The sequence below is a fragment of the Peromyscus maniculatus genome, chromosome 14 (genome assembly GCF_049852395.1).
Source record: "Peromyscus maniculatus bairdii isolate BWxNUB_F1_BW_parent chromosome 14, HU_Pman_BW_mat_3.1, whole genome shotgun sequence".
NCBI classification, from domain to species: domain Eukaryota; kingdom Metazoa; phylum Chordata; class Mammalia; order Rodentia; family Cricetidae; genus Peromyscus; species Peromyscus maniculatus.
Genome location: NC_134865.1, coordinates 1,182,032 through 1,194,914, shown reverse-complemented (window position 1 = coordinate 1,194,914; position 12,883 = coordinate 1,182,032). Strand labels below are relative to the sequence as shown.

The 12,883-nt window shown below is 42.8% G+C and overlaps 1 protein-coding gene across 2 annotated transcripts in view; it reads right to left on the bottom strand.

Moving 5' to 3' along the window:
• Map4k5 (mitogen-activated protein kinase kinase kinase kinase 5) overlaps window positions 1-12,883 on the bottom strand; it is a 94,389-nt gene that overhangs the window by 19,593 nt on the left and 61,913 nt on the right. For both annotated transcript variants that reach the window (XM_076550550.1, XM_076550551.1), the window contains exons 14-22: window positions 11,183-11,241; window positions 10,378-10,445; window positions 7,918-7,960; window positions 7,190-7,343; window positions 6,087-6,184; window positions 5,540-5,581; window positions 4,440-4,524; window positions 3,078-3,157; window positions 2,621-2,681 (exon numbers count right to left, since the gene is read on the bottom strand). In XM_076550550.1, coding sequence (XP_076406665.1) covers window positions 2,621-2,681; window positions 3,078-3,157; window positions 4,440-4,524; window positions 5,540-5,581; window positions 6,087-6,184; window positions 7,190-7,343; window positions 7,918-7,960; window positions 10,378-10,445; window positions 11,183-11,241 — 690 coding nt within the window. The remainder of the gene's footprint in view (window positions 1-2,620; window positions 2,682-3,077; window positions 3,158-4,439; window positions 4,525-5,539; window positions 5,582-6,086; window positions 6,185-7,189; window positions 7,344-7,917; window positions 7,961-10,377; window positions 10,446-11,182; window positions 11,242-12,883) is intronic.

Genomic DNA, 12,883 nt, shown 5'->3' with positions numbered 1-12,883 from the left:
GGCCACAGGGGTGGTTACCAGGTGTTTTGAAAGGTCTGCACTTGGCTGTGCATTGTGCTTTGATCTTGAACAGGTGAGGTCTTTTGCCTCGCCCCTTGGCATTGTATAAAAAGCCCTTTGGAATAAACCTTGAGGCGACTCTGTATTGACGCAGGGCCCTCCCGAAGCTATCCAGTGTCTCTGTCTTTCTTGTCATCTCCTTCTATCTTTCTATCTAATACTTCCTCATTCCTCTCTCCCCCCCACAAGAACCTTTGACAGGGCGGAGCTGGACTCTGACAGACTTCCACAACTACTGCTCTGTGCAGGTGTGCTTCGTCCTGCTCCCAGAGGCCCGGCATCATCTCTGCTCCTGTGCCCCAGACACTGCTGCTGATGGCCGGTACTGATGACTGCTGCATGTCAGCCAGGGCTGCATGTCACCCTGGGCAACGTCACCTCTGATGACGTCTGTCATCTCCAACACCTACAGCTACCCGACCACACCTGCAAGGAGACTGTTCACCAAGTCTCCCCATGAGGAATTCACTGACCATCATGTGAAAACCCACACCAGAGCCTGGTTCACAGGACCCGGGCTCCAGCTATGGCTCCCACGTAGGGATTTTCCACCAGAAAAAGAAACTGAATTAAGTCTGCTAAAAAATACAGAAGTCATTCAACCAGAATTGGGTTTGTTTCCTTTCACAAGAGTAATATATGAATATTTACTAAATGAAGTAAAAAATGACAGGCTAATCATTAATTAAAACCAAAGAGAGCAGCGTTTCCCAAACTGGGGGTTATGACCTCTTTGGAGGATGGAATGACCTTTTCAGAAGGGTCATCTAAGACCACCAGAAAATATGGATGTTTACATTATGATTCATAATAATAGTAAAATTACAGTTATAAAGTAGAAATGAAAATAATTTTGTGGTTGGGGGTTACCTCAACATGAGGATCTGTATTAAAGGGTCACAGCATTAGGAAGGTGGAGACCCACTGCTTTAGAGGACTCCACTTCTTAACAAGTCATTTACACACAAGGCTGTATTTTTATAAACATTGTCATTAGCTCAAATACAGAGAGGAATAATACTTGTCTTGTACTGCTGTGGGATGTTCTGTATGTTAAATGTGTTGCTCTGATTGGTTGATAAATAAAATACTGATTGGCCAGTAGCCAGGCAAGAAGTATAGGTGGGACAAGGAGAGAGAAGAATTCTGGGAAGTGGAAGGCTGAGGCAGAGAGACGCTGCCAGCTGCCACCATGAGAAGATGTTAAGATACCGGTAAGCCACGAGCCACGTGGCAACTTATAGATTAATAGAAATGGGTTGATTTAAGATATAAGAACAGTTAGCAAGAAGCCTGCCACGGCCATACAGTTTGTAAGCAATATAAGTCTGTGTTTACTTGGTTGGGTCTGAGCAGCTGTGGGAGGGTGAGAGAGATTTGTCCTGACTGGGCCACGCAGGAAAACTCTGGCTATGTTGCACTACAAATGGGAATCAATTAGTCCGTCTCCAGGCAGCCATGTAAGTCTAATGTGTGAGAAACTACTGTTCGGTGGGTGTGGTTTCCAAGCCCACGGCAGCCCTTGTGTCTCTCTCTGTCTAGAGATCAGGATGTGGCTCTCAGCTACTGCTCCGGTGCCTCCCCGCCTGCCACCATGTTCTGCCGTGATGATGGATTAATCCTCCGAAACTGTAAGCCAGCCACAATTAAATGCTTTCCTTTGTAGGAACTGTTGTGGTCATGGTGTTTCTTCACAGCAACAGAACAGTGACTAAGACAGTGGGTAAGAGTTACAAAAAAAAAGGCTAACGATACAGTAACTTATCCAGTCCTCTCATTACCACCAGCTACCAAAAGACCGACAACGCTAAAACCAGAACAGGCTGCTCTAGAATCTCCTTGTTTAGAGTAGTTGTGTGTGTGTGTGTGTGTGTGTGTGTGTGTGTGTGTGTGTGTGTGTGTGTGTCGGTGTGCACGCGAGTGCATGTGTGAGTACAGATCCATGTGCATGTGCAGGCCAGAGGTCAACACTGAATGTTGTTCTTTAGTCAACGAGACAAGTTCTCTCCACGGTCCGAACTCGCCTACCAGGCGGGGCCTGCTGCCTGGTGAGCCCCACTACACCGACCTTTCTACACGGGTGCTGGGGGCAGAACCCAGGCCCTCGGGCTTGCTGGAAAGCTCTCTACAGACTGAGCTATCATCTCCCTAGACCCCTGGATGCGAGGACTCTACAGCACCAGTCTGAGGTACTTGTGGTCCAGAACAACATTTGTATAAGACTTCACCATTTACTTAGCACTTTGGGCTGTTGCTTTATTTAACCCTCCCAATAATCTCAAGGCTGTTTTGTTGTTATTGTTGTGTTTTGCTTGGCTCTCGGCTTCCTCCCACTGACTGCCAACACTCTCAGGCAGCCAGGGCCAGCCTGCAGGGGTGCAGGCTGTGCAAGGAAACGGCTCAGATCACTGGTGTCCCCCCCAGTGTCCGATGCTGGGGAAGGGGTAGGAATGCAGTCCCCACGGGAGACGGGATCCTCTCTCAAAGAGCAAACGCACTGTCACACACTGCACTAAATTTCACGTCTCTGCCGGCCTATGGTTTTCCCCGTCACGCATACCTGACAATGACATCAGCGTGTTATTGATGACGTAGAGCCATGTACATTTCCGTGGAAACAACTGAGGAGGAGGGGGAGGAGGAAGAAGAAGAAGATTATTAAACTGTACACCTTTGATTCTCTCCTCTTACCCTGTCCCCAAATCCCAACCCAGTAAAGGGCTGCCGGCCGGGGGCGGGACTCAGTGGCAGCGCATGGGCTGGGCATGCTCAGGGCCCTGGGATTAGTCCTCAGAACTGGCAAAACGAAACCAACGGTACTAGAAAAAGTTTGGTAATTTCTTTGGGAAAAGTACTAAAACCTTAAGAGAAAAAAAAAAACCTTTTAACATGAACAATCCTTTAAGTATTTAAACCATAAAAACTAAGATTAGAACCCATATAAATGGATTTAAAATTATGATACTTCTTTTATCCAATTTGCTCAAACTAATTCTTTAAGTTAAAAATTTTAGTACCTGTTCCATAGTTGCTTCATGTAGCTCATTGAGATTCAATGTGTAAATACCATCTTCAGTTCCAAAAATAATGTACTGATCTATAACAGCAAGTTACCAGAATTTATTATCATTTTCTGAAATTGCACACTCAGATAAGGGCTATATGTAGTGATGATATTTAGCATTAGATGGCCACACATTCACCAAAGAACAAGCATTTTTTAACATTCATGCCACCATGTTTCTTTCCCATGTTTTAAAAAGTAAATATAAGCTGTGTAAGACTTTAACTCAATGCTGCCTTCCAACTGAATTTTAAACTGTTATAGTAGTACATTTTTGCAAGACACTCCAAATACTCAAATATACCTTAAAATATAAACCATAAGCCATGACACACCACAAATAATGAACACACTTTTTGTTCAGACGTCGGTTTCCAAATACTATTACCACTAAAAAGAACCAGAGCTTCTTGGAGCAAAGACTGATTCTGAGGAAGGAAAGCTGAAACTGCCAGGAAAGTGAGGGATTGTCCCCACACTGAAGGGGACAGGAGAGTGAGGGATTGTCCCCACGCTGAAGGGGACAGGAAAGTGAGGGATTGTCCCCACACTGAAGGGGACAGGAAAGTGAGGGATTGTCCCCACACTGAACGGGACAGGAAAGTGAGGGATTGTCCCCACACTGAACGGGACAGGCACTGCCATTGCCCATAAATCCTAGAAACATGTAAGTGTCCAAAGAAGTCACAGTGTAGATACATCTTACTGAACATAGACTCCAACATCCAAATTGATGAAACTGACATGGAATTTTAAACTGAATGTTAGATTGGAGAAATTAAAATGAGTGGAGACAGCAGGATATAAATAAGGAGAAGCTTCCTGATTTATTTATTTATTTATTTGAGACATCGTCCCAGTATAGCCCAGACTGGTCTTGAATTGTTTTTTTCTTGCCCACTCACACCCCCAAGCTAAGCTATGAGCACAAAACCCCTAAATATTTACTCCTAAATATTCACCTGTGTATTTTTTTTAAAAATAAGTTTTATGCAACCATAGAACACCGAGACTGAAACAGGAATTCCCACTGCCCACAGACCTCAATGGCGGGCTAGGAACTAACGCCTCGTCCTTCCAGACGAAGGACACAACATCTGTGCTAAGCCGTTAGCCTCCTTGACAAGAACCGCTCCTGCACACTGCTCAACTCTGACGCACTTGAACCAGGGCCGAGCGACTTACTTCCTTGTCGTAAGGCCCTTTAGTCCCTAAGGTGATAATGTTAGAGTTAACCACCTCAACTCACTAATTATAAATACCTGCTGTACAGTAAACGTTTTATAGGAGGTGTATATACAATTCAGACTTGTACCTTTTGTATCAGGGTGTATCCAGGATGTTGCACAATTAATTTTCAAAGGGCAGCCATCAAATACTTTTGAAAAACATGCTCCCATCTTGTTTATAAAGAAAGAAAACATGGTTTATTTTATTACATAATTTTAATATTCTTAGAAAATCATGCAATGTCAAATTCTTTTTTAGAAACTTGGGGTTTTATCTCAAAACAAAATACAGAATTTAACACAGTTAAACTTTTTCTACCAAGAGTCCCAATCTTCCCTTTCTTTCCATTTTAGGGTCAAAGTACCAAATTTACCAAACATCTACATATTTAAGGAGCTGCAGGATTTTAAGTTATTACTTCAGGACTAACATCAAAGTGAAATCATACTTCATTTTCTTCAGTACCACTGCAGTGATGAGAACAGCAGTGTAAGTCTAGAATATATGCAACAGACAACAAGAGCAACTCTGTATTCTAGACATTAACTACATCAGTAGCACATTTCACAAAGTACCCCGTTCCCACGGTTGGCAGCACCACCTCACGGATATCGCACTGTGAGACGACAGAGAAGTGTTAACCTAAACTGCCTTCCTTCTCATTGGACATCGCTCAAGGCGGGAACGGCTTCGTAAGGAAGAAGGCCCAGTATTAACACCACAGTAAAATTAAACTGCTGCTTAGATGCTAATCTGAGAACGCACTGACAGAATTTATGAATCTTCAATTTTGTTTTTCTTTTTGTTCTTTCTCCTTTCCCTTCCTTCCTATCTTTCCTTCCTTCCTTCTTCCCTCCCTTTCAATATCTGATTGCTCAGATGTAGTCTGGAACTCACTATGTGGGCCAGGCTGACCTTGAACCCATGATCCTTCTGCCTTAGTCTATGGAGTGCTAAGATTATAGACCTGCTGTTACACCCAACTTGGTCTCCACATTTTAACCATGTCACTCAAATTGGAGTATGTGATCTGACTACAGCACATTTAAATCTATCTACTAACTTTATATTCCACAATATTATTTCTTTTAGTGGTTCAATATACTTGACAGGAAATCTACTCCTACTGCTTTTAAAGAGATTTAAAAAAAAAATCAGCAAACAGGTCACATAAACAGTCCTTACCAAAACTTTTGGGGTGGGTGGAAGGCCATTGATGGTTGGTTTCTGTGAAAAAAAAATTTAAAGTAATTTTTAATAATGTAAGAAACCCTAGGTTTAAAAATAGAATTTTAGTCATTTGCTGTTTCAGTTATTATAATACTTATTTTAAAATTATTTTAATTTTATGTACATGAGTGTTTGCTGCATGTATGTATATGCAACATGTGTGTGCCTGGTGCCTGTGGAGGCCAGAAGAGGGTGTCAGATCCCCTGGGACTGAAATTACTGACGGGTGATAGTTGTCACATGGGTGTGGGAATTGAACCCAGGCCCCCTGAAGAGAAGCCAGTGCTCTCACTGCTGAGCCATCTCTCCACATATACAAGGAAGTCTTTGTGTTGTCTACCTGACCCAACCCTGAGCTCCAGTGGTCTTTCCGCTCCAGGCTCCGGTGAGGCGGACAACAGCCCACGCCACCATGCTCAAGTCTAGTTACTTGAGTCCTTACTCCTGCCCCCTATGAAAACCTGTTAGTCACAGCCAACGGCTGAGTGCCTGCTGTACTCACAGGGAAGTCCCTCTTATCCTTTTTTCGAGGTAACTGCGGAGCTTGTGCTGATCCCTCCGTATTTTCGCTCATCAGTTTTGAGATGCCATCACCATTTCCTAAGGAAGCCGTGGGTAAGGTAGAATGAGCACACACAGAAGAACATCCTCTGAAGAGCAACCTTTCTCCCCATCCTTCCCCTTCCTCTTGGGGTTGTCTCTGCGGGAGCACATTTCTGTCAGAGGAGTTCTTTACCGCTGCTCTTGTCCTCTAGACTCTTTGGTGCACTGCGTCCTTAGCCATGCCCTTAAATTATGCCAAACATACTGTGAGCAAAATGAAATCCAGCCGCTGGCCGTGACACTCGAGATCTTCCCAACAGAGTTTCGGTCTACCTGCAGTCCACCTTCTCATGCCATATCAGACTGCTTCAAACATGAGGCAGACGTTTCTGCGTTAGTGTATTTGTCCAGCCCTTCTTATTCTCCAAGACGGCCTAAGCATTGGCTCTACTTCTGTAGTTCATCAAGCCCTTTACCACCGTCCACAGCCCGGCCCACTATCCTCCATCCTCGCCTCCCTTAGAGACGCAGGGCTCCACCCGCACTAGTCTTTCTTTTCCTCCCTCCATCCTGTCATTTGTTTCTTTTGATTAATTACAGAGACCTGCCTTTTGTTTGTTTGTTTGTTTTGTTTTGTTTTGGAGACAGAATTTCTCTGTGTAACAGTCCTGGCTGTCCTGGAACAGGCCCAGGCTGGCTTTCAACCGAGGTCTGCCTGCCTCTGCCTCTCAAGCGCTGGCATGACAGGCAGCCAGCACCAGGCTCAGCTATCTTTTGTAATGTTTCGAGCACACGGCCTCCGACTCCTGGAGGGCAGGAACATGGGCACTTCCTCTGGATCCTAACATTACTAAGGGGTTGAACTAGGGTGAAATGGTCTGGAGATATCACAGCCACTTGTATGTAGTTAAAGCACAGAAACACAGGTCTGAACTGCAAGGGACGGACCGGAGAAGAAGGTATTATTGCAGCCGGGAAGAGAAGGGCCCTCCTCCCCACCTGTCTGCCCACCCAGACCACGGCACCCAGCTGCACTGCGGGCTGCCGGCCTGCTGCTCATACCTACAGAGGATGCCTCTGCCACGGGAATGCAACTTGGACTACTCTGTCTTCTGAGAACTTGAGGTGCTCTGGTCTCTGGGTCAGGGCACCGTTTCACGGTTGCTGACTTCTCTTCATCTAGGAGGCTGTCTTCGGGGTAACTGTTTATCCTGGGCTAATGACAGAAGGAAGAGAGCACTCTATAAACATCACAGGAATCTTCAGCACAGTATTCAAGTGAGTCACTGCTCAACAGAACTATGAACTTAACATGTGGGTTTGAAAATGAGTCCCAACCCCCAAATCATAAAACTTTTATAACCAATAAAATTATGTAAGCAGTTGCCAAATATTTAATAAGCAGAAACTGACAATGACTTAATGAAGAATGATTCTATTGAAATGTCAAATTATAGCAATAAACGATGATGATGAATATACTTTATATCTCCCACCATGTCGTCAAATATTTGTCCAAAAGAGCAAAACCCTATTTCCTTTTGGCATCTATTATAATAGTATATATAATAAGTGTGTATATATATATGTATGTATATATACATGTATATATATATATTTACTATATAGTATTTCACACAAAATCTTCTTTGCTATGTACTTTATATTTCTTTATCTACCTTCTAAAGAAAATTAATAAACTTAAAAATTTGAACAAAGTCAATGAAATTATTTTTAAAATGTGATTATATAAAGAAGGATTTATCGTTCAAAATCCTGGAGCAGCTCACCTTAGGAGGGAGGGGAGGTGGTACTGCGCGCTTAGAGGTTGATCTAATCAAAGAGAAAAACTCAATTTAGATGATCACGTGATGTCACACAGACGACACCGTCAAATACGCACTCAAAAGTCTACAAACAGAGGCTCTGAGACAAACAGAGCATGCTGGAAACCTACGACCTTGCATCTAAGACTGCATCAGCACAATGAAAAGAACTACAAAGTGGCACAAAGTCTTTTCCAGTTGCATTTTGCTGCCTTTAATGTGTAATTCAAACTAGATTAAGCTTAAAAGAGAAAGATAAATTCAGGCTTTGGGTGCTTCAGGGCCTGAGCACGTGGTTAGTATGGACAAGGCTCTGCTTTCGTTTCCCATCGAACAGGAACCCCTCCACTCTCTTGGAGCCTGTGGAGCCCTGCTTGGGACAGAACTTCAGAAGAGCAGGTGCATGTTTGGAAGGAGAGGGTACAAGCCACTTTGCTGGCAATAAATAGCAGGGTCCCCAGAAACAAGGGTACATATAGAGTCTTTTTAAAATGAAAGATGTTGACGTTTGAGGGGGAAATGGAATTTTACTTCAGCAAAAGATGTGCTGATGTGTGTAAGGCAAAGAACAGTGCTGGGAGGCCTGGTAGCAAACCAACAGAACCTGGGTGACCTGGGAGAGGGAACTCATGTGCATGGGAACTGTAACATGGTGCATGCCACACTCTAAGCTACCTTTTTGCTAAAGTACTGTATAGAGAATACATGTGATGCTGTATCCCTAAAAGATTTAAACTAATGAAAAGGAAATAAACAAAAACAGGACTGTGTATTTATAAACAATTAAAGAATAAAACTGAAAACGTCCCACCACGAGTGGGCTATGGAGGCACAGGCCTGTAATCCTAGCGTCACGATGGCAGAGGCAAGGTGAACAGGGGACTCAGGGCCAGCCTGGGCTACATGAGATCCTGCCTTAAAAAAGAAAAAACAAACAAACAACGCCCCCCCCAACCCAAACATCAACAACAGCCACATGAGAATAAAGCAAACAAAACCAAAACAACCGACAATGAAATTCAGAATTCTGGAGCCCGTGAGTGCATGCTATTAACCCTTTGTTGACCAACGGACACTTGGAAGACCCTCTGAACCAGACCCTGCAGTTAAGAGCGCAGGTGACCAGGGCACACCAAGTTCGAGAGGCAGTGGCAGCCCAGCGGTCACGTGCGCTTCTCCAGAGTCTTTTCAGTGGAGCAGGACACTGCCCGGGCTTGCGGTTCCATTCACAAAGACGGCATTCTACAGCAGGGGTTGGCCAACCTTCTGACGAGGGCCAGACACTAAATATGACCTCCTCAGATGGTGCACAGCAGCCACAGCCCTACTGACGGAGTGTGAAAGCAGCTATAAGCAGCACAGAAAATGATTAATGTGCTTGCGTTCTAACACATCTTTACTGACGCTGGTAATTTAATTTCAAGTAATCTTTTCATCCAACAAAATTTTATTTTTATTTTTATTCATTCAAAACGCAAATACCCTCTTTTAACTTAAAATTTTATTTATTCATTTTATGTGTATGTGTGCCCATGTATATGCGCCTGAGGATGTGTGTGTGTGTGTGTGTGTGTGTGTGTGTGTGTGTGTGTGTACACCATATGTGTGCAGTGCTTGCAGAGGTCAGAAGAGGGCATTGGCTTCTCTGAAAATGGAATTACAGGCAGCTGTGTCTGCCGGATTGGATGCTGGAACAAACCCTTACTGCTGAGCCATCTTTCCACACTCTTTCTCCTCTCCCCCCAAACACCATTCTCAGTGAATGGGCAGCAGCTAGATTGGACCCACAGGATGCAGTTTGCCAACCTCAGCTCTGCTGACCTCACCCGGGGACCCAGAAGTCTACATTTTCAATGAATCTCTAGGTAACTGAAATGCACAAACATGTAAACAATTCAATGACTCACTGAGGCCAGCCCCTCAATTCACTGCTGAATAAAGACAGGTCTAGAATATGAAGAAACTACATTAGAGAAGCAGAATGAAGGTTTTCTGACCACCACTACAGTATTTCTCCCCCAATGTCATCTTTCAGTACATTATCATTACACACACCATGTGCTGCCTAAAACAAAACCACACCAGGAATGGAGGCACATACCTGCAACTCCAGTACTTGGGAGGCAGAGCCAGGAGATGGCTGCAAGTTCAAGGCCAGTCTGGCCTAACTAGGTAGTGCCAAGCAAGCCAGGGCTACATAATACAATCCTCTTGCAAAGCAAACAATTGAAAAACAAAACAAAAAACAAACTGAAGAAAATAAACAAAAATCCCCCTAAACAGAAGAGACCCTTTAAAAATCTTACTAATAGTTCATGATGCTTTTTGTCAATAAGTCAAAGCTCTATCTACATTGACAAGTTTGAGACAAATCCCCATAAAAGCCGTTCACATAATCAAGTTATTAATTAGAAAACAACTTACCTGCCTGTATTTGCACCATCCACAAAAGGATTCCAATGTAACATAAAATTTGGGTCTGATGGCAGTCCCTGTGCAGGTCACAGTTTAAAATGTTACTTTCACAGACACTAATCAAGTTACTATCAACCATCTGATTCACTATTACGCGTCAGCCATCCTATGTGGTTCAAGACACCCAGTGCCGTGGCTGTTAGCTATCATGGCATCCAGTCAGGTGTTATGTCTCCACAATCTGTTCTGTCATTCCACACATTTGGAGCAATGACTCATCACCATTTGATGTAAACTTAAGAACTTCCCCACATCTACTAAATAGAGCTTTCCATCTGAAAACCAAAATCAAACAAAACAAGACAACCTACAAAAATCTGAATTATCTGCATAACTCCATCAGCCAGGACAACTATATAACCCATTAACAAGCACGCAAAATGCTGGCGCATACAGGAGCCAGCAGTAAGAAGAATGTCCATTAAAATCCGCTATAAATTGTACTCCTCCCACCCCCACCCCAGGACAGGGTTTCTCTGTGTAGCCCTGACTGTCCTGGAACTAACTCTGTAGAGCAGGCTGCCTGCCTCTGCCTCCTTAGTGCTGGGATTAAAGGTGTGTGCCACCACCACCTGGCCTTGAAACTGCACTTATATTGGTTAAAAAGAAATATACATGAAGGAACCTTCTAGGCCAGTCCTACCAATATCTTATTTATTTATTTCTTTACATACATATACTTAATTTCTTAAAATATATCTCACTCTAAGTTTTCTCCAATTTTAACATGGAAATGTTTTAAAGTCACAGTTACCATTTCATCTCGGGCTTCTGTTTCTTTTCTCAGAGGTGGTTCAAACTGTAACTTGTCAACTGTAAAATATAGAACAGAGTATACATAAATAGACAGACACACACATAAATCCATCATCTCAAGTGGTTAACTTCAGGAATGAAATGAGAATGAACACTGTCGAGAGGAGGAAAAGCAGAGACACAGGAGAGAATCTCATCACTTCTTCTATAAACCCCTTCACACTTCCCCAGAAAAAGCAGCCATCTGGGATTTCCCCTAGCTTCTATGCTTAATTCTCGGCTGAAATCAGGAAATTTAAAAAGCGCTTGTAAAAGAAAATGTTTAAAATATATTGGAAGTAGACAAAGGAAAAGCTTCGGAGATTGTTTTCCAAGTTGCAGAGGCTGTTTGGAGATTAGCAACAGTTTCATGGCAGAGAGAACCCTGCCACTTTTCGCAGATTATCTAACGAGAGTGAATGAGATGTCAGAATGGTGTTTATCATCTACGGCCACACTCTGCCCTGCATTCTACTTGATCTCATCAGGCTACTTTCATAATTCTTCCAAGGATTCAAAGAGCAAGTTCTTTCACATGGAGAAAAGCTACTTCATTACCCACTTACAGTTGTTACAATTTTAAAACTTTTAAAAATTGAATGTGACTAAAAGTCCAAAAAAGTTTTTTCAACACTTACACTCATAAACATATAAGATTTCTAAATACAATCTCAGCTAATTGCTAAAAGGCTTTCAAATAAGATCTAGCTGCATTTATCCCTAAAAAAAAAATTGTAAAAAATAATACAAAGCACTAACATAATTTGTTATATGGAGCAAAAATAGTAAACCATAAATTTTTCCATCCTCCCCCTTCTTTCTCTCTTTTTTAAAAATGTTTGTTCTTTTATCTTTTAAGATAGGGCCTCCATATAACCCAGACTGGCCTGGAACTCACTGTGGACAGCTTAGGCGCTTTCCACTCGGGACCCTCCTCCAGCCTTAGACTCAGCAGTGCTGGATGAGATCACAAGTGCACACAACCACATCTGGGTTAACAATTTCAGCAGGAGAGGAAGACATTTTATAAAATATGTTATCTACTTAAGTACAATCTAAAAGCTTCTATTCATTAATAACATTTGACATAACCTACAAATATTTTTTAAAAAAGACTTATTGTTTTTGTGTGTATAAATGATTTGCCTCCAGGTACGTACTGGTGTTCACATGAGTACCTGGAACTGGAGTTACAGATAGTTGTGTATACAGCTGGAAGACAGCACTGTGAGCATGGGACAGCCTGTGGTATTAGGACACACTCACTTCATGGGACAGCCTGTGGTATTAGGACAGACATCTGAGCTTCTGTCCAGAGAAACCTTGTGAACAGTCTAGAGCCTTTAAAAGGGTCAGCCTGGCTGCCAGGTCATTAAGACTTCAAAGGAAGAGGACAAAATTTAGATGCTCAATATGGCGTTACATTGTCCAAGATAGGTGGAGAACAGGAACCAAACAAAGACAGTTGACGAAAAGAAGAAATACACTCAGACGATCTAGGCAATCAGCAGATAGGAGCTTTAAAAACATATCAGAAACATGCTCGAGGACTTACGAGACAGACACTGGGTGAGCAGATAATTTCAGCACAGACACAGAATTACATTTCTAAATATGCACATATATGTACATATAGGATCTGCATATGACTGAAGTTTAT